General features: G+C 40.0%; 1 protein-coding gene across 1 annotated transcript in view; it reads left to right on the top strand.

Annotated features, from left to right (window-relative positions):
* The window catches only part of pcdh15b (protocadherin-related 15b), a 799,002-nt gene that overhangs the window by 440,822 nt on the left and 335,214 nt on the right, over nucleotides 1-22,966 (top strand). Inside the window, exon 19 of the mRNA XM_059653150.1 lies at nucleotides 16,603-16,682. Within this exon, the coding sequence (XP_059509133.1) occupies nucleotides 16,603-16,682 (80 nt within the window). The remainder of the gene's footprint in view (nucleotides 1-16,602; nucleotides 16,683-22,966) is intronic.

Raw genomic sequence — 22,966 nt, 5'->3', positions numbered from 1 at the left:
TGTCATTACAATCTATGTATGCCTTGATTTGTACAGGTTCTTGATCTATATTGTACACTTCTTTCTGCAGCTGCGTTTAAATGAGATGCAGTGAACTTGCTCCAAATTCATCATGGGTCATCATGGCTAGGTTGAATATATCCTGTGCTGGATCTTTTAGCTGTAGCTATTCGTCAGCCGGGAAAGTCATTTCTCAAATGTGCCCTCATCAAATGTTTTTTCAAGAAAGAATGATCATAAATGAATGTAGTTTTCACAGACTGACAAGGCTCTGTCTCTGTCATTGTTTCTTTTCAGAAGATATTTTGAAGTTAATGATTTTAATGCTGAACAAAGTCTAAGCAAGAAATTACCCATGTTTTGTGGGTAAAATGGTGGCAAAACTGCCACTGTTCAATTTTGTCAACATTGTTAAAGGCATTCACTGTCATCAGAAATGTGAAACTGACAGTACTTTCTGGCTTTCACAATTTCACAATGCCAGTGATCTTCAGTTCCTCTAATGGTTGTGCATTTAAACTACCCACCTAGCGACCATTATGAATTAGTTGAACTGGCATGAAACATCCCTTTTACAGCATAGAACCAGCGACTTGAAAAAAATACCCTGAAAAGATGATACCCTGTAAAATGAGGTGTAACAAGGTTTTCAGTGGTGTCCAACAACACAACTGTTTATTTTTATTCTTCCACGGGTTGGGAATGTCACTCACAAGACCAGCATTTGTTACCAATCTTTAATTTCTCCCCAGCCTTGAAAATCGGTTTTATGCTTTGTAGAATACTGTCAAACATCTACAGGATGACGTATTCCTTTGATTTAAAATAATAAATTGAATTGTTTCATACTTTCTCGATAATTCAGCTTCTATCTTGTTCCTTTGTGTGCCATAATTTTCCTGTCTGTAAATTCTATAAAATGTACAATGATAATGCCTCTAACCTACTAGTTGCTGTTTTCACAAATTTTTCAACGTGATTAGCTGTTCAGTTGAATGACAGCAACACTTTTATTGGGATCTTGTTGACGTGTCATCTGAATCAAAATAAAATTGTGAAATAGGCAATCTATGTGACAGCATTTGCTATATTTTTGTGTCTACTTTCTTTGGGGTTAGCAGGAGGAACTGTTGCTTATTTGCTAACTGCAAAACTCAACCTATTTTAACGCAGAGCAGTTTTACTATATTAACACTTCAGCTATGTGTAAATTCTGATCCCTAGTACACATGCATCCTGTACTTCTCTTAGTATATGTCAAGATCACATTAATATTTAACTTAGACACAAGTGTTTGTTTAAAGTCACTGGTTTCATAAAGAAGTATAGATGGGAACCAACAACATAGGGAGCTATGATCAACGAATATATATTTTAAAATGATAAAAATGTAAGTTTTTCTCTATCATTTATTATTTGCTTACTTAGTTTTAAGAGTCTGTAGGCATTTTTTGGGAATTATGACATGGGAGACTGGTTGAACATTCTTGGTTAATGGCTTGTACCTTTGGTAAAGTTTATTTGACTTTTTCATTACTACTGACCCACATAACTGCCAAGCCATTGTTTTCTTTGTCTTTTCCATATATCATATGGTAACAATATTATTAAATGGGTTGGTGGTGTGAGCGCTCGTAAAGAACGTTATCTTAATGTGGCTACAATTGTATTTGTACACTTCATTGTTTTAGAGAACCTTATTTAAAAATATTGCTTGCTGATAGCTCTGACTCAACCTGGATAATCTTGAAGAACTTTTGGAAATTCACTAATTGGTTCATTTATTTTTGTAAGCCCACAATTTCTAAATATTAATGGAAAATACACCAACTGAGGCAATCAAAAAAAAAGCCTTTGATTTTAATTTGCATTTCTTCACTGAACTGCAGCATTTAATAATGTGTACAGCAGACTGGTATGAGGTGCGAAGATTTGCAGGAAAGCTTGGATGGCCAGCTGTGCTGATGATCATAACAAACCATGCATAATGTTGGTCAGTCTCAAAAATAACTTGCATGTTTTAGGCACAGAGAAGCTATCAGATTTTTATTGCGGATACTTGTCAATCTCTCAGGCTATTGTACACAGGTTATCAACAGCTTTAAGGTCAAACGGCTCAGAAATGCTGGTAGTTGGACTCGTAGAGAGAAATTGAGAAAAGTTGAGTAGAGGATAGGTGGGAGGAAGGGATATGGAGAGAGGGAGAACAGTGGAATGGAGGAATTGAAATGTAAGGAGGCAGAGTGGTGATCAAAATTCTGATTGGTCATCTGACCTGCCACTCACCCTTGTACAATTATAATTATTTCCTTTAGTTTGACGTTCTCCTTAACTCTCTTAGTTACCACAGACATTTGCACCTCATTTTGGAATTTTTATTTTACAGTAGGAATGTACTGATTATGAAATATCCCTTGAACTGTCTACCTCTGCTTCTTTACTAACCTATTTCCAAGCCTAAAATCCCCAGTTGACTTCAGCTAGCCCGGCTTTCATGCCCATATAGTTTCCCTTATTTAAAATGAAATATTAATCTCAGACATGCTCTTCTCCCTTTTAAGCTGGATGTCAATCATATTGTGATTGCTACTATCCAGAAGTAGCTTTGTTCCAAGGACATGCATTAATACCGTGATGTTTCGCAATCCACGTCCAGTGTAGTCTGTTGTCTGGTTGGTTCCAGAAATTGGCTGTAAGAAATTATTTTCATAGCATACCACAAAGTCCTTGTTTAGGCTACTATTATTGATGCAATTCCTCTGGTTTGTATGGAAGTTAAAATCACCCATAATTATTGTCGTCCCTTTATCAGAAGCACCTAATATCTCCTTATGTATACTTCATCCTACATTGTGGATATTATTCAGGGGCCTGTGGATCACTGCCCTCGTGATTTCTTTCCACTCCTATTGCTTATCTCCTGCCAAATTGATTCTATATCCTGATCTTCTGAAGCAAAGTCATCTCTAAATATTGTACCTATACTGTCTTTGATTAGGACTTTTATTAGATCTCCTCATGGTAGGCTATTATAGAAAATATGGAGACATGGGATTGAGAGTGATTTAGCAGTTTGGATCAGAAATTGGGTAGATGTAAGAAGGCAGAGGGTGGTGGTTGATGGGAAATATTCATCCTGGAGTTCAGTTACTCGTGGTGTACTGCAAGGATCTGTTTAGGGGCCACTGCTGTTTGTCATTTTTATAAATGACTAGATGAGGGCGTAGAAGGATGGGTTAGTAAATTTCTGGATGACACTAAAGTCAGTGGAGATGTGGATAGTACGGGAGAATGTTGCAAGTGACAGAGGGACATAGATAAGCTGCAGAACTGGGCTGAGATGTGGCAAGTGGAATTTAATGCAGAAAAGTTTGAGGTGATTCATTTTGGAAGTAGTAACAGGAATACAGAATACAGGGCAAATGGTAAGATTCTTGGTAGTGTGGATGAGCAGAGAGATCTTGGTGTCCATGTGCATAGATCCCTGAAAGTTGCCACCCAGGTTGATAGGGTTGTTACGAAGGCGTACAGTGTGTTAGGTTTTATTGGTAGAGGGATTGAGTTTCGGAGCCATGAGGTCATGTTGCAGCTGTACAAAACTCTGGTGCGGCCGCACATGGAGTATTGTGTCCAGTTCTAGTCACCGCATTATAGTAAGGATGTGGAAGCATTGGAAAGGGTGCAGAGGAGATTTACCAGGATGTTGCCTGATATGGATGGAAGGTTGAGGTTGTTTTCATTAGAGAGAAGGTTAAGAGTTGACTTAATAGAGACATACAAGATGATCAGAGGATTAAATAGGGTGGTCAGTGAGAGCCTTTTTCCTTGGATTGTGATGGCTAGCACAAGGGGACATAGCTTTAAATTGAGGGGTGATAGATATAGGACAGATGTCAAAGGTAGGTTCTTTACTCAGTAGTAAGGGCGTAGAATGCCCTGCCTGCAACAGTAGTAGACTCACCAACTTTAAGGGCATTTAAATGGCCATTGGATAAACATATGGATGATAATGGAATAGTGTAGGTTAGATGGGCTTCAGATTGGTTTCACAGGTTGGCACAACATCAAGGGCGAAAGGGCCTGTACTACACAGTAATGTTCTATGTTCTATGTAGGAGTGCTACCTACCTACTCAGCACTCCTGAATGTCATGTATCCCATTCAGACCCAAATCCTTGTGATCCTGCAGTTACACCAAGAGTGAGAGCATGAGCGGCAGAGATAATGAGATGTGACGGCCATCAGATTATAATAATTCACCTCAATGCGCACGATCAATTCACTTACTTTGTTACATGCATTCAGCCACAGAGCCTTTTTTTGTTCCCTTTGGAACATGAGGACTTTTTCTCTCTGTCACTTCCTGCCATTCTTCCACCTTCACTTCCCACATTATCTGATGTTCATCCCTCAACTTTATCCCTTATTATACTTACCCAAGCTCTATCCATCACCTTGTGTTTAGTTTATAATCTTCTCTACAGCACTAATTATGTGGCTTGTGAGAACGAGCCCCAGCATAGTTCAGGTGCAGACTGTAATCATATCTTATGTACTGAAGGAATGCCTAGGACTGAAGGGAATGAAGGAACAGGTGACGGATATACTACAGAGAGTTGATTACTTTGAATTAGTTGTACAAATATGACTTGCGACAGTTCTTGTGCAGTGTTAGTGTTCCTACCTCTGGTCTAGAGGGCCTGATTCCAAGTCCCATTTGCTCCTGACATGAGTCATAACATATCTGAACACGTTGATTAGAAAATATTTATAAGTACAGGAAGCTTGGAATTAGTGGAGTGTAAGTTTTATTGAGTGTGGCTAAACTGAAATAAACCTCACATAAAAATGTGAACTTGAATTCTGTTTGAATATCTTCACAGTGTAACATAGACTATTCCTACTTTTCCTGCTACAGGTGTCAGTGGTTCATAAACTGGAAGCTTTATCTCCCACGTCAATCTCTGAGCCTCACCTTTGCTTCTCTCGTTTCATTCATCCTACAACCATTTGCATGTGGCTCAAATTGTACTCCAGACGTTATTACCTTTGAGGTTCTGCTTTCTAACTTGGCATCTAAATTCTCGCACTCCATTTATAGAACCGCTTTCCTGGGTGTACTCAGGTCATTGGTACCTTGACCACGAGAGTCTCCCCTTCCCACTGGAAGTTCCACTTCTGCCCACTGGGCAGAATGGACTGTGGCACTAGGCAGACAACATGCAGTGTGGACTCTAACTGTTTGCTGCAGAGAACGATGTCAATTGCCCTCACTACACTGTCACTTACTCACACTAAATTCTTGCTTTCTGTAGCATAGTGCCAGAACCAGCTAGTTTGTCCACCCTGCCACACTCCCTCTCTTCCAAACAAGCTGAGAAAACCTCAAACCTGTTGTACATTTGCAAATGCGGAGGCACTTGAGCTCCTGCCGTCTAAGCCACCTTACTTATTTCACTTATAGTCGCACTTATTTGTCCCTGACCGCTAACCAAATCAGAAGACCCTGTTCTAAGGGGTGTGACCATCTTCTGGAATAAAGTATCCAGGGAACTTACCCCTTCTCTGATGTGCCACAAAGTCTGCTGTTTGGGCCTCATTTCAATAAATTGAAGTTCCTGCAGCCTGAAACATTTATGGAATATTATGTTTGTCCTGGATTGCACCAGCATCCAGGAGCGCCCATATTCTGTAAATGCAGCACTTCCCCTGTCCACCTACCTCTAATTTGTGTTAATTAATTAGGAATTACTTATTTATGATTTACGCAGCCTATGCCTTGTAACTACTGAGCTTCTTGCTACCATCAGTTCTGAGGAAGGGTCACTGGATCCAAAACTTTAAGTTTGATTTCCCTTCATAGATGCTGACAGGCCTGATGAGCAATGTCTATCTTTATTTCTGATTTCCAGCATCCACAGTTACCTCAGTTTTTATACAGCACACACTTCATTAGGGCCCTCACGCTACAGTGGTAGTCTACAGGCCAGGAGTCCCAGGTTCAAGTCTCATCTGCTCCAGAGGCATATAATAAAATCTCTGAACAAGTTGTTTAGAAATTATCTACACATCTCAACACATTGTTGCACGTCCAGCAAACTTTCCTACACTGAAACAAGCAGTACTTGCAATGCTGATAAAGCTGATAGTTATATATTATCAGTTACTGATTTACCTGCTTCTCGTGCAACAACAAATTGGGTGTCAAATGCAGGAACCTGGGGGAAAGAAAAACCGTCCTCCCACCCATCCTTCATCGAACTTTCCATGCCGCAAACCTTCATTCTTGTGGTGTAGCTGACGTAAAATGTCTTGTAGATGGTGGGTAAAATTTGGGGAGTCAGAAGGTGAGTTACAGGCTTTAATTTGTGAAAAAAATTAAAAACTACATACTGTTGAATGATTTAAACAAAATTAAATGTTTATCTATGAACTACAGCATTGCAAAAACGCTTGGAGCAGGGCTTTTCCAGGTTAAGGATCTCAGCTCACTACCCAAAGAGTGTGTGAGGATATTGACGCTTTTGGAATTGGTTTCCCCGTAGCCATTTAATGTTCACTGGACATTAATAATCTACTTTGCCACTTTCTGGAGCGGAATTCCCATTTGATAGACCTGCCATCCCATCAACCGGCTGACGGCTGTATAATCCCAGCAGCGGTAGATACAGTGTTAGCCAGGACCATTTTTAAATGCTGGACTATAGGTTAACCCAGGGAAGCTTTGAAGCCTGGCTAGCATTGAGGTGAGTGAGAAGATTGGGCATTGGGTTTGAGAGGCTAAAATTAGAGAACAAGTTGTTACTGCTGAGGATTAAAAGAGGATATGACACTGAAAAGGATTGAATTCAATGGACATGGGATACCTGGGAAGGTCTAATTTTCCCAACAAGGACCCGTGGAGGTAAAACTGCTGGGCTATATGTTTGATGTGGAAGCTGAACTGGATCAGCTATATACATACTGTGCCTACAAGGTTAGATCAGAGGATAGAAATCCTGCAGCATGTAACTCACCTTCTGACTCCACAAATTTTACCCATCATCTACAAGGCATGAGTAAGGCATATGATGGAATGCTGCCCTCTTACCTGGATAAGTACAGCATCAACAACACTCAAGAAGCTTGGACATCATTAAGGCCAAAGCAACCACTTGATTGGCACCCTGTCCATCAGGGGAACAGGAGAGTGATGATAAACACCATGATTTGATCTCACTCCCTGCCACCAGTTCAGATACTGATGCCACATTTGCTCTGGAAGGTAGCGTCGAGGCTTAGTTTGCACTTGCACAAGTCAGTTGCATCTAGGACATCGGGAAAGAAGAGTATTGATGTCATTTTCCATGATGATGACATACTGGTCTTTCTGTATAGGCCTTAAGTAAGGATTTCAATGGGGTGACATTCATGAAAAGCCTGATGGACATGCTTGGTGCTTTGGTAGCCAGGCCAGAAAGTGCACAGTTACTATCCAGGAGGAATCTGACTGCACACTTTCACAGCTCCTTATGCAGGGCTGAGCCTTTCCAGTGTCAAACCATGAAAGAGCACATGATGCGCAATGTCTGAACATTCCATTGCAGAACAAGGAGACATTATTCAATGCCTGCATGCCATAATGGAACTCAAATTTAGGCTGTGAAATCTAATTTTTTGTTGCCTTGTAGGCTTAGACTGCTGTTACCGTAGCTGTGGAACCAGTGTTTAAAAGGACTTGCAGGTCCCCTCAGCGGTACAGCAATCTCTCCTTCAGCAGATGACAAGGATTGCTGAGTCAATGTCCCAGTGGAATGTCAGTGGTTCTGTAGAACACAAAACTGCTGCTATCTCTCACTAGTTGTCCACCCAGTACCATCATTCCAGCTGTGCTTTTGCATTGGCTTTCCAACCAGTCTGCTGTTGCCTTTCCTGAGGTAGGACAGTTCAAAGCCTAATGTTCCAGGTTCAGAGCTACCATCGACCATCTTGCAGGGTCATCTGTTATGAATGTTAGCAAGCGACTACTAGCTCTGTTGTAGCCACTGGGGCTATACCAGGTATAGGGATTTCAAGGGGAGGCCTAGTGGTATTATCCCTGGACTATGAATCCAGAGATCCAGGTAATGTTCTAGGGATCTGAATTAGAATACCGATGTGGAAGATGGTAAAAGTTGAAGTCAGTAAAAACTGGAATGAAGAGATTAATGATGACACTGAAACCATTGTCAATTGTCAGAAAAACTCTTCTGGTTCACTAATGTTCTTCCTTTAAGGAAGGAATTGTGCCATCTTTATGACAGATTTGGTCTGGTCTATGACTCCAGACCCACGGCAATACACCCTCTGAGAGCTGAATCAGAGACCGAATAGATTTGGACTGACTGCGAAATCACACAGCTCGGGTGGGATGGGTAAAAGCCATGGAAGAACATATAAGAATATTCAAATTAATACATTAAGTTTAGAACCAATATAGCTTGGAAAAAATGGTGGAGGGTGAGCAGCACATATGAATCCAAAGTCACAGAGTTTTGAATTAATCATAATTTGTGTTGTTGCATGCCGGTTGTCGGAGAAGTCACCTCTTGTGATAAAAGGGAGGTTAATGTTTCAACATTGGTAAAATGAGATGAAATTGTAGAAGATAATGATGCACAAATATTGGTGAATAAATAGGTTCAGAAAGCTCAGTCAGGATGCCTACAGGCCATTGAAGTTGGACTCCATCAGGTGCAGTCTGTGAGAACAAAGGTAAGAGGCAAGAGATATTGATAACTAATAGGTGAACAAGATGCAATTGATGAAACCAATATTCAGTTGTAAAACATTCTTCCTCATCTACTGAGGGCAAGCACTTTGACTATCCCAAATTATTCAATGTTTTGTGCAATGGTAGATCTGGGTGTCAACAGTTTATATGTTGAAACTGGCAGACTAGCATTTTACCAATGGTTAATGTCAGTGCACAATACATAGGGAAAGAAAAGGAGGTCAAACGTAAGGTTTTTACATTGAGATGAGTAATAATAGAAACATTTGAATACTTTCCCACAGAGAATAACCCCAAAAGTAGAGATTTTGGAAGAGGACAGAATATTTTCTAGATGAATGCTATTAGATCATGGAACAATATATCACAGTCAGAATCAGGAGCTATCATTGGTATGACTTGACTGAAGTTGTCTCAGTTTTGATTGTCGGGAAAATGCCAGACTGCTGGGAATTTGTAGGATCCCCACAATGTGGAAGCAGGCCATTCAACACATCAAGTCCGCATCGACCCTTGGAAGAACATCCCACCCAGACTCACCCCGTACCCTATTCTGTAACCCTCCAATTCCCACGACTAATTCACCTAGCTTACACATCCCTGGTATGGCCAGTCCACCACACCTACACATTTTTGGACTGTGGGATGAAACCAGAGCACTGGGAGGATAACCTGTGCAGACAGAGGGGGAATATGCAAACTCCACACAGACAGTCGCTTGAGGAATTGAACCCAGGTCCCAGGTGCTATGGGGCTACAGTGCTAACCACTGAAACACCTTGCCAAATTAAGGGTGAAATTGCAATAGAAGTAAACAGTGGTGTGAACATATTGATAAATGCTATAAGTTACAATCTCAGAGGTGAACTTTATCAGTTATTAAAATTTAATTGCCATTCACAAAAAAAATGGAAATTCTGCTACAAGTTTCGTAGCAATTGAATTGTGGCCCAAAATTATCCTCATCTTTTGAGCTGAGAAAAAAAGAGCTTCCAGTCACACTGTTTAGTCTGATATGGTGCATAGTAGTGAGAAGTTGTGAACATGTGAAATTTGTACATTTGTTGTGCTTGAGTTGAAATCATTGAATTATATCGTCCCAGTGCTTTGATTCTCATATATAAACCATTTATGCTTGTTGGCCAGCTATGAAATAGTTAAACAGTTGTGAATGAATGTGGATATTAGTACAGGAGCAAACATCAATCTCCTTGAAATGCTGCAGCTGACAGAAGCATTGAGCATCTAGTTCCGGAGGCTATTGCAGAAAGGGAGACAGAAAATGGCCCCATCACAATTACAGTAGAATACCACTGGAGGGTCAACATGTCTGAAATAACTCAGACTGCATTGGGAGCTTATCACTGACATTTGCCAGCTGTTGCAATAAGACCTAAAGACACAGTGAACAATGAAGACTGTTGATCAAACTCACAGCAATTTTGAACTTCTAATCAGCACAACCTCTCTACTGCCCTTGTGGAAATATGTCTGACATAAGCTATTTTGCTGTCCACAAATGTGACAGACAATGTTTTCAAATGCACTCATTGGAATAGCTCTTCCTAGCAACTGGATAGCGGGAAGCGGTATTTCTTCCTGTGAATGACAACTTGACAAAGATACGAGATGTCATCCTGAATACCCAGGTTGCAATGTAGTGGAAGGGTCTTGGGAGCAACATTTATAATAGTTTCTAAAAGAGAATTGGATAAATAGTAAAAGGGACATGTGGAGAATAGGGAATGGGACTAATTGGTTACCACTTCCAAAGAGGTAGAACAGCCAGAGTTGACTGAATGGTTTCTTTCTGCACTGCATTTTTCAACGATAAATAAGCAAAAGAAATATTGGACATGAGTGTTACTTTAGTTTTCTATTTTTCCAGTGAAGCTGCAACTCAAGCATGTGGACAGCCGGAACCCTGCACTTCACAATGTCTTTTGCACTTCAGATGCACTATTTTGGCAACTGTAACAGAACCAGATAGAATGTTTATTCTGATGAAATTTAAGTCAGAAGTGGCATTGGATTTTCGCTACTGCCACACCATTTCCGAGAACATATCCTAATTTCCACCAGCGGCAAATTTACATCTACCTGTAGCTGGGTCACATCTTAACTGATCTCTTGGCAGTTGTTGCTGGAAACATTGTCCAATAATATTGCAAGTAGGAAGAGCCAAAGAGGAGGCTATGGCCTGAATCTTCTGGCCAGTGGCAATGCAGTACACATTGTGCTGCAAAGATTTTCCGAAACCAATGCTCCTACTCATTTCTTCCAATCCTGCTGCAGCAGAAATGGACAGCGCAACATCTCACAGGAAAATCCATCAGCTTGCAGTAGTGTTGGAGGAGGTTTGGTACTGGTTTTCAGGTTCAGTTAAGTTTAAAGTTGGCATCCTTGTGAGTTATTGAACGTATGAGTAGGTGGCTGATCTGGCGAGTGAGTAAAGAAAGGCAATAGGTGAGCTAGCCAGGTGGGTACAGTGTGTCATTGAGCAGATGGGCAGTGGATAAGTTTGTTTTTACTGTTTGGGGTAGACAGGACAATCGAGGTGTAGTTGGGTTGGTCAGAGTGTAAGTATGCTAGTTTGATGTTTGGATAGTCAGTTATGTAGTTACCGAGGTGTTAGACTCGGCTTTAAACGACCTAACATTTTCCTGAGTATCTATAATGTAAGTTTTATAGATACTCTAGTTCAGAGTCAGAAACAAAAATATTCATTCAGGATCAGTCAAAAGTTTAAATTTCCTCAGAAATTCCCAGGAAAGTCTCTGTGTCAGGACCTCTGCAGGGACAGTTTGAAGGCTGGATGATTTACATGCTTCTAGCACATAATGAAAACCTTTGGGTTTACTTTCTGCCATTTTATGGTGTAGTACCTTTGTTTTGAGGAACGCTTCTGGAGGTTTATATGAGAGAGAGTCATGTACTGGATTTCAAAAGGTGTTCTGTTATAATGAGAAAAACTGAAACATTATTTGTGATAGGCAGGAAGACATATATTTGTTGATATTGTCCCAAAATATAGGAGCAGGTGCCAAAGTCATTTTTCTGCTGTCATTAACTCTTTGCTACACTCCAGATTACCATACTGGCTCCCAGGCATGTCGGCTTTAGTCTTCTTGCCTGTCTAATTTCACTATTGTAGTGATACCACAAATGTTTCAGGTCTCTCTATGATCCCCACCAGCGTTTCCTGCCTCTTAATATTTCTAAGTTCTAACAATACAGATTCTGCTTTACTTAAACTAATGACCATCCTCACTATTGTATTAATGTCCTCTTTAAACAAGCAATTCTATCCTACCTCCTTTTGCTCATTGTCTGTCCTTCCAAAAAGTTGAATACTTCTGGATATTCTTTTCCCATCCTTGGTCACCCTGCAGCCACATCTCAATAGGCTCAGTTGTATCATTCCTGTTAATATCATTTACACAATGCAACATTGACACAGACAGACAAAACTAGTTGGTGCTGTGTGGAGGAATTATCCAGGAAGGCAGCTCAAAGGCTCCTGTCCCCATGCTACAATGAGATAATTTTTTTAGCTTGTCGTGACTTGCTGTTCATCAATTTCTCTTCAGAGTACTGATCAGGTAAAGACTTTTGTATAGTACACCTCCTCTTTTCTGAGTACTGGTAGTCCATGAATTGAAACCCATTTCACTGCAGCAGTCCTTGATCAACATACTTAGTTGTCTGATCTTATCATGTGTTAATTTCCTATGGTCTCAAGTAGTAATCCAAAAACTATTATCTTCGCTGTTCTGTTTTTTTATTTTAGTTTTTAGCTCCTCATACTGCTTTAGAAGATATTCTCAGTCTTATCTTATGCCGCTGTTAGTGATGTGAACCAAAACAGCTGAATTCTTACTCTCTCACACTAATCTGAAGAGATATACTGGAAATAGACAATCAGTGCAACTTTCGGAGTTTGTGCTGTCAGCTACAGGAAACAGTATCTATTCCTCAAACTCTGCTCTCCTCTGCTGCAGCTATACTTCTTGTTTCTTTCCCTCTTCTCCCTTTTCCTGAGGAAAAAAAGTGAGACCTTCCGAAACCTAAATGCACAAAAAGAAAGGAGAAAGCGAGCAATTTCTAATTCAATGGATGGAATATGCAGTTTTTTGCTTCAAGTGAAAATATATGGCCAAAGGCTACATATATTATAGAGTCACAAACTGAAACCATTTATGACTTTAAAGCTAGATACAGGAGAATAAATTTAAAACTGCTCAGTTATTAGTGCTTCAGTGCAATAAAAAGGAATTTGATGCAGTTGGGTTCTGCGAGTCTGTTTCTTCATAATCGGATAAACATGGTGAAGGAAGCTGGATTGGCACGTAGACAGTGGAGTTACATTTTGCCCTTGGAATAGGAACAGGAGAATGATTTAGCTGCTTTCTTCACAACTGAGTAACCCTCTTCAGGACTCACTCTGCTCACCCCACTTTGGCAAGGGCCAAGAAAAGATGTGCTCAAAATAGTCTATTGCATCATCAACCTGACTGGAAAACTACATCCAGCAGGGTCATCTATCTGCAGTCCGAAAGCCTAAATCAAACTAATTCCCAGAACCTAGAATGTTAACCGCCTTCCAGAAACATCTACCAAATGTGTGGTCAAAGATGCCAACCAAGGATTGAGCTCATCAGCTATGCTAGGGCCCACAGAACCCTTGACCAGTGACACGGAATTCCCTCAGTGGACAATCAAACTCATTAGGGAGTGACTGCTGACGATAATAACTCACCGCTCACAGGTTTTTCCTTCTAGGGTGGGAATGGTCAGTGATTGCTTTCCCAAATGGAGGCCTTTAACCATCCCCCTATCCCCATTGATGTTTGACGAGTGAGGGACAGGGGTTTTGCCATTGCAAAGGGGTAGACCCTGGCAGAGTAGTAGGGTTGATGGTGTGGGGATTGGGGGGTTGGGGGGGGTTCGGGTGAGAAGATAACCCTCGTGCTTGGACAGCATGTGTCAATGGAGAGACCTACTCATGGCAAGATTCACCATGTTGAAAGATCTCCCTCCTTGACTGGCCCCAGCAACTTGTGCCGCCTTCTCCGAGAGATAGGTCTTCAGCCTGCGTCTACTGAGTCTGTCTCTGACTGACTGGAAACTTTTGAAAGCCCCAGCATATCCAGCGTCTCCCTATGATTCAAACCTCCGGTCCTGGCAACATCCTGGTAAATCTTTTCTGAACTCTCTCCAGTTTAACAATATCCTTCCTGTAGCACGGTGACCAGAACTGTACACAGTAATCCAAAAGATGCCCCACCAATGTCCTGTACAGCCTCAACATGGAGTCCCAACTCTTATAGTCAACGGTCTGAGCAATGAAGGCAAGCATGCTAAACTCCTTCTTATCCACCCTGTCTACCTATGATGCAACTTTCAAAGAAATATATACCTGAACCCTTACCCCGCTCTGCTCAACAGCACTATCTGGGGCCCTATAATTAATTATATAAGTACTCCATTTCTTTGTTTCACAGGGCTCTAAAGATTATTTTTCTTTCCTCATCTAAGGGCTTATAGGTAACATTATTTTTCTGGAAGAGGTTGCTCGTCTATCTCCACAGGCTGTACCTTAAGAATTGCTACTCTACAACAAAAATGGCTGACCAGGAGACACTCCTGCTTTTATCGTTTGCTGCAGGCATACCAGTTGGATTTACAGAGTGATATCAACCTGTTTGGCTATGTTACAAATGTATCTTTTGTGGCCATAAAGTCTAGGAGTTGGATTCAAATCTAGGGCTTCTACCTCAGTTGGAAGCTGGCAGTGCATTGTAAGACTAACTGCTCTACAGATTACAGCAGTGCAAACTCTATCCCAGTAACCTTGCCTCATTTCAACACTTGTAATTCAGCAACTGGATGAATAAAACCTCAGCTTACCACAGTGATCACTAAATTGCACTTTTTTTTTCTTGGAGCTCACACTTGAAGACATAGAGGTATACAGCACAGGAACTGACCCTTCGGTCCAACTCGTTCATGCCGACCAGTTATCCGAGAAAAATCCAGTCCCATTTGCCAGCATTTGGCCCATGTCGCTCTAAACTCTTCCTATTCATATACTCATCCAGGTACCTTTTAAATGTTGTAATTGAACCACCTTCCTCAACTTCCTCTGGCAGTTCATTCCATACATGCACCATCCCCTGCTTGTAAAAGTTGCCCCTTAGGTCCCATTTAAATCTTGCCCCTCTCACCTTAAAACTGTGCCCTTTAGTTTTTGATTTACCCACGCTGGGGAAAAGACCGTGACTGTTCACCCAATTCATGCCTCCCATTGTCTTATAATCCCCAATAAGGCCATCTCTCAGCCTCTGACTTCTCAGGGAAAATAGCCCCAGCCCATTCAGCCTCTTCCTATAGCTCAAACCCTCCAACCCTGGCAACACCCTTGTATTTTTTTTTTATGAAACATTTCAAGTTTCACAACTTCTCAAATTCTGCTATAATGCAGAGGCCCTTGGTGTCAGGGAAAGGAAGTTGTTGTGTTTTGCTCATTCATTGCACATGGACATCAATGTTGCAGATGCAAGTTATTGATTAGTTGGAAGCTACATGGGAATAGACAAAATTGGTAAATTCTCCAGGCTGGGCAACTTACCAATTTTTCTTTCATGCCTTCCTACTATTTCCTCCTGAAATTGTAACTAATATACCTTGTAAACCAAGGGAAGTCTAGTCCAGCATTGACATGATCATATTGTCTGCATGCCAGGCTTTCTGACTGTGTTATCTGCACAACCATACACACATGGATTACTGAAGGCTTTAGGAACTTTGGTGAACTAACTTTTGCATTATTGCCACATTGCAGCTGTTACTATTGATGGACAGTGCTCCTCTGTTTAGCAGTTGTATCAATTCTATAGAACAACAGAAAGCATTGAATCCAAATCCTTCTGAACCAGAGTTAGGGACAGTACCAGTGCATCAGAAGAGACCCTGGCAACTGTAATAGTTCCTTAAGGGAGATTTGTCAGTCAGTCACAGTCCAGTGTAAGTTTTTGCACTAATTTGATTTGGTATCTGAGCTCTCAGTAGATATTTTAATCCATCTGTTCAGATATATTTGACACACACATCTAAGTCAGGTGGGACTTGAACACAGGATTCTGGCCCAAAGGTGTGGGCACTACCACTGCACCACAGGAGATCCTAGCAGTCATAACAGAGCTTTTCTAATCAACCTGCTTAGAGGTATTATGACATGCCTGTGGAGCAGATGGGACTTGCTCCCAGGCCAGAAGCAGGGACAGTACCACTGTGCCATATGAACCCTTGCAAACTTTCATCCCTAAACCACCTCACCTTGTATTCCAAGCAAGAATTTTTGTTACAAAATCACAAGCCTGCAGTCCTGAATTTTGTTTGAATCTTTTAATTGGAACACTAGCAACTGCAAGTCAATCATTTTCTTAGTGCCTGTGTAAATGGTGGTCCTTGCTGGAAGCACTTGTATATGAATTAGCTTTGAAGTTTTCATTTAATAGCCATAATTATGTATTGGGTGAAATTATAAAAACCATTTTTAATTCTAGAAGTAGAGACCTCAAATTATATTACACAAGGTTCATAAATAAATGAATGCTAAATTCTTACATGTGCAATTTCATCATTTCTTCAGTGTTAAACTGTGCTTCACCTCAAAAAATGGATGTGACAATGACATGCAATGTTCTACAATTGAAAAAAAACACAGTTTTGCTTCCATAGCTGTTAGCATAAGCCGATAACATGCAACATATTACTGTAATCATGGGAGAATCCATTTTGCTTGGCTAACTTTAAACTGTCTTAAACATCCTTTTCTATATTTTTAGGCAACAGATCGTGAGAAGGACCCAATCACCTATCACATTCAAAATGGAGATCCACAGCACGTTTTTAAAATTACTCAAAAGTAAGAGGAAATAGATAATATTTGAAACATATTTTCTCTTCCAGAGTGTTGCGAGTCTTTGGAATTCCTTTTCTCAAAAAGGCAGTGGGTTCAGCATCTTTAAATATGTTTGAGGCAGAGGTAGATAGATTCTTGATGATCAGAGGAATTAATATTATTAGGGATATGCAGAAAAGTAGAGTTGAGGTTAATATCAGATTAGCCATCAGATTTCATTGAATGACAGAGCAGGTTCGGAGGACTCAGTGCCCTATATTATCCTTTTCTCCTATGAGAAAAGTTTATATAAGTCATTACATAAATTTTATAACTGTGAAAAATTTGGGCATATGAAGCTGCTGGCATACCTGATTCACTGCTAATACTTTTTCTCTCTATTAAGTGTTAAAAATTTGATGTCTGCAGCCTTTCAGAGACAAATAGTGTTTTTTTCCAAAATGTATGATTCTGAATCTATAAGGCCCTGTTAAAGTGTTCATTTATACATAAGATACAGCTAAATATTGAGATAATAGCTTTAAGAGCAATAAATGTATAATACATTGACAAATAACACAGATATTACATAGTTTTAGCCATTTACAGGGCCCATGGTGCCATATTGCTGAATTGACGTTTGCTTCTTTGTTCTCCATCAATTCTCTAGCTCTGTAGCTCCTATGAATTGTGTTGGCCAGACACCAGTGCAAAATTAGTTAATTCTCTTGTCACTGGTCTTGGGTAAAAGCACCTCCATTTATCCAACCTTCAAGGAAGATCTCTCTTACCATAAGTCCTCAGATCGCATTATGTGTCTCTGTGTTGGGTTTGCTTTCATTTATTTGTTTGATTATCTCTTTGACTCCTCCTCTACTATTTAGTAAAGCAGACAGCTATTTACAAAAACTTCAAAGACCTTTTGATGATAAATGATGCATCAACAAAATGCTCCATGTTTTCACCATTCAAAAATCTAACAAATTAGAGCAGGAAGAAGTTAGGCCGTGGCACTTCCATCAGTGAAGGGTTGGTGAGCAATCCGTTTTGTAAGACTAATGATTAATTGCTTCTCAAGCGTATAGTTCCCAAGTAAGTTTGTGCCCATCAGATAAAGCTAGTTTTGATAGCACATTGAAAGACCACTGCATAGTTGAGGATTTAATTGTAGTGGAGGTAGCCAGAGGCAGGCAGCTGGTAGGGTGCCCAATTCTCTGCTACAAGAGTGCTAGCAAGCTTGACATGAAGATCCTAAACATAAATTATAGCCCCCAGCGGTCACTAGCTGACGGCAAAGTGAAATGACAGAACAGCAGTTTGGCAACAGACTCTTATGCTGCAAATAATCTACATTGCCATTTTGTAGCTATGTGTGTAATGTTTGTAGCAGAGCCTGCATCACAAGGATTAAGTTATCTTTAGTATCAACAAAGATGCACCATATAAAGCCGTATCATCTAAAATGGATTGTTCATTCCGTGTCCATCACATTCTTAGACCAAAGAATGGATAGAACAAACTGAAACATATATCACAACATTAATGATTATCACTGTTATTCATTTTGGTTTGTGAAATGCATTACAATTGAAACAATGGAAAGGGGATACAATAAGCCGGATTTTACTTTAACAGAGTGTCTGCACCTGGACGACATGCCCTTGTAGAATTAGGGTTTAAATTTCTTTCTGCAATAGTTGAAATGACCAGATGATGAGGCAGCAAGGGAATATTGGCAGCTAGATCCTGACTGAACAGCGTAATCAGTTAAGTGTCACCTTAAACAATCACCTTGAAGGATTGTACAATAAACAACATAAAGTAACAGAATTAAGGAAGTGTAAATGTGTGTTAATGAATTCAATGCCAAAATGAGGTAAAGGGGGAAAACAAAGGGAAGGATCAAAAGATTGGAATGAAAAATGTTAAATGGATGAAGTAAGAAGACATTTTTAGAGAGAATAAGACGACTAATGTCATAGATGTTTATTGGCAGTAATTAACACTTACCACAACCTTTAAAAGCATTCTTCGACTTGAAATAACTTGACCTAACACATCCTTCACGCAAATAGATAAACTTCATGCCATTCAATGCACAGCAGTGGTGAACCAGACAGTGATGCAATTCTTATAGTAAACCTCTGGACATTTACTTGCACAACTCTACATCTCCTGGGGCTGCTGCACCATTTGCACATTTCAGCATAAGTTTTGAAATTTCAACAGTAAAAGCTGTGATAGTATCGTGTAAAATAAAGGTAGATTGCTTTCTCTTTAGAATATTTTTCAGGACCATAATTTTGGTTTTACATCTAGTGTGTCTTCATTGCTTTAAAAAGCACTCGCAGTTTCTTTCTTTGTTGATGTAGAATTAAGAGTCCAATTGAGATTGCGTCTTAGGAGCAAATGTAAGCATATGGGTTAGAAGGGGTGGACGCTAGGAAGTTGTTTCCGTTAGGCGGGGAGACTAGGACCCGTGGGCACAGCCTTAAAATTAGAGGGGTAAATTTAAAACTGAAATGAGACGACATTTCTTCAGCCAGAGAGTGGTGGGCTTGTGGAATTCATTGCCGCAGAGTGCAGTGGAGGCCGGGACGTTGGATGCCTTCAAGGCAGAGATCGATAAATTCTTGATCTCAAAAGGAATCAAGGGCTACAGGGAGAGTGCAGGGAAGTGGTGTTGAAGTGCCCATCAGCCATGATTTAAATGGCAGAGTGGACTTGATGGGCCAAATGGCCTTACTTTCACTCCTATGTCTTATGGTCTAAATTCAAAAACTATTGAGATTGTCAACTTATAGTTTTGTTTGTACCTAAGTCAAAATTTTCCTTCTGATTTGGCAAATTGTACATGCCTCATCCCATGATTTTCTATTCTAAAAGGAATAATGACCTCTGGCTTCCATTCATGTAGAGCTACTAACATCATAAAATGTTCTCAAGCAGTTTTCAAGATCATTAACAGATAAGCTTTCACACTTAAATATAGTTGAGATATTAAGACAGATGGCCAAATGCTTAGTCACAGAAGGAGGTTTTAAGAAGAGCCTTAAAGACAGAAAGTGAGGATTGAAAGTTCAGAATCTCAGGGAGCGAATTCTAGATCTTTGGGGCCCCAGCACCTGAAATATACAACCACTAGTGATAGAACAATTAAAATTGAGAATTTTTGAGACCAACATTGAAGGACTGCAGGTGTCAGGTTTGTAGCACTGTTAAAGCTTATGGAATTCGGCAGAGATCTTTAAACAAAGACGAGGAATTTAAACCTGAGGATTGCTAAACGAGAGTCAACGTAAATCAATCAGTCCAAGGGTGCTGGGAACATATGGCTTGAGGAAATGATAAAATCCTGAGTTTTTGATGATGTTATGTTTACGTGGGCCAGGAGCATTTTGAATAGTCAAGTGTGGATATATCATCAGACTTAATGGCGATCTTAGTAACCAATGCGCTGATGTGCTGAGGCTAGGTGGACTTGGGTGACAATGCAGAAGTCAAAGTAAATAGCTTTACTCATGGCTTGGATAAATTGTTGGATATTCATTTCTATCAAATATGATGCCGTGGTGTTGTGCAGTGTGGTTCAATCTGAAACAGTTTCAAGGGAGCAGGATGGAATCAGTGGCTAAAGAGCAGTGTTTGTGTCATAGACTGAAGACAATAGCACCAGTCTTTCCAATATTTAGATCGGATAGTCTTACACCTCAGTGGGATAGCACACTTGAAATCAAGCCCCACTATTCTCAAATTCGGCACAAAAGTTAGACATCAAGAAGTACGCAAAATTCCCTCGTGTAAATGTCTTTTCGACCCACATTGACAGAAAGGACCAGGTTTCCTGGTTTTTCTATTTATCAAGAATTAGAATCTATTTATTTGTAAAAATAAACACAAAGGAGAGGTGAGGGCCAAGTGGTATTATTGCTACAGAGACAGACATCATATTCCAGGGACCCAGGTTCAAATCCTGCCATGGCAGATGATGGAATTTGAATTCAATAAAAATCTGCAAGAGTTTAATATTGACCATGGAACCATTGTCGACTGTCGGAAAAACCCAACTGTTTCATTGCAGTCCTCGCCTGGTCTGGTCTACAGACTCACAGCAATGTGGTTAGCTCTTAATTGCCCTCTGTCTAATTAGGGATGGGCAATAAATACTGGCCTAGTCAGCAATGCCTCCACCCCATAAATGAATAAAACAAAACGCTAACTATAGATAAACTATTATGAACCATTACTAGTTAAAATTTCACTTATAAAAATCTCCATCTACACACACATACAGACAAGTACAAAGTAAGATATGAATGTTAAGGGCAGAGGGAGAAACTGAGAGGGCAGTTCAGTGATCCCTGAGTGTTTGCTTTCACTGATCAGAATTCTGCTTCTCAACCAGGTTCTTTCACTTGTTCTTAAGAGGTATACAGTGACAAGTTCACACTTAGAAAGGTCAAAGACACATTAATTAAAAGTCCCAGCTTGCAGCTACCAGTGAACAGAAATAAACTGACTATCTTCAGGCCTGAGATGCTTTTTACAGCTAAGCAAAAGTAGTTCATTTCCTTCCAGGGCATTGAATTTTAATTTTCGGAGGAATAAGTTTTGATTTTATTTTATACATGCATGTAACATACTGGGTAATGCATAACAATTACAGGCTTATTTTCAACACTGATACTTTTAGTATCATTTTTAGAATAGAGATTGAGTTTACCTAAAATCAAGAATAAATGTTACCTAGGCTATAGAATCAAAAACAATGGAACACATATATCTGAATGTATTATGCAATGAAATTTGAATGAATCGCTTAAAAATCCAGTTTTTCATCACAAGAGCCAAAGAACATTCAAATTTTGCTTTTCAATTTTTAATCCTTTTCAATACATAATGAAATCCTAGCTGGCTTATGACCACATGTTGCTCCATATTTCTTAATATCTTTATTTATAAAAAAAAGTCTATCAAATAGCAATCCATCTAGCAAGAGTTGTTGTTGCAAAAATGTTTTAAAGCTCTAGTACGTGAAGTATTTCTTAATCTCAATCCTGATAGGCCTGTCTCTATTATTTTTAGAGATGGTTCCCCAGTTATAGACTCTCCAAACAGTGGAAATAGATTCCTTCCAACCCTCATCCCTTTTTATTCCTTGAAAATAAAATCACCACTTAACATTCTGAGTTCTTGGGAATAGCATCAATCATCCCTTTAATTTCTCATTTCTCTCTATTGGCCCTTTTATTGCTCTGTGCTGTTCTATTAAGTTTGCACAAAGAGTCATATCACATGGAAACAGGCTCTTCAGTCCAATACATTGCACTAACCAGACATCCCAATCTGACCTAGTACTATTTGCCAGCATTTGGCCCATATCCCTCTAAATCCTTCCTATTCATGTATCCATCCAGATGTCTTTTAAATGTTGTAATTGTACCAAAATCCACCACTTCCTCTGGAAACTTATTCCGTACACATACCACCCTCTGCGTGAGAAAGTTACCTTCAGATCCTTTCTAAATCTTTTCCCTTTCACCATAAACCTATGTCGTCTAGTTTTGAACTCTCCCACCCTAGGAAAAAGATCTTGGCTATTCATCTTTTCTATGCCTCTTATGATTTTATAAACCTCAATAAGGTTCAAATGCCCGAAGGAAAATAGCCCGAGCCTATTCAGCTTGCCCCAAAAGCTCAAACCTTCCAGTCCCTGCAACATCTGCGTAAATATTTTCTGCACCCTGTCAAGTTAACAACATCTTTCATATTAGCACAGCTGTAAGAATTGTACACAGTATTCCAAAAGTGGCCTCACCAATGTCCTGTTGAGCCACATAACATCCCAGCTCCTATATTTAATGTTCTGAAAGCAAATGTGCCAAGTGCTGCCTTCGCCATCTTGTTTAGCTGTGACTCCACTTTTCAAGGAACAATGCACCTGTACCCCTAGGTCTCTTTGTTTGGCAACCTTGCCCAGGACCCTACCATTAACTGTGTAAGTCCTGCCCTGGTTTACTTTACCAAAATGCAACACCTCACATCTGCAAATGTACTAATCATATTTCCTGGATCTTAAGGGAACTTGTTCTTTTGCGTTGGCCCATGTATAGCAAGTTGTGAACTGCTGGAAGACGATGTCATCTAGAATCTCAGGCCACCATGACTTAGATTTTTTAGTTTGAAATCTACAGAGCCTGTTTGGTCAGTCTTGTGAGTAGAACCATTATATAGTTTAACGAGAACAGGCTCTGGTCTTAAATACTCTAAATTACTCTACAAGTTATACTGATATGATAGACTTTGTA

The sequence above is a fragment of the Stegostoma tigrinum genome, chromosome 20, assembly GCF_030684315.1.
Source record: "Stegostoma tigrinum isolate sSteTig4 chromosome 20, sSteTig4.hap1, whole genome shotgun sequence".
NCBI lineage: Eukaryota > Metazoa > Chordata > Chondrichthyes > Orectolobiformes > Stegostomatidae > Stegostoma > Stegostoma tigrinum.
Note: the sequence above shows the minus strand (reverse complement) of the source record. Positions and strands in the feature narration are given on the sequence as shown.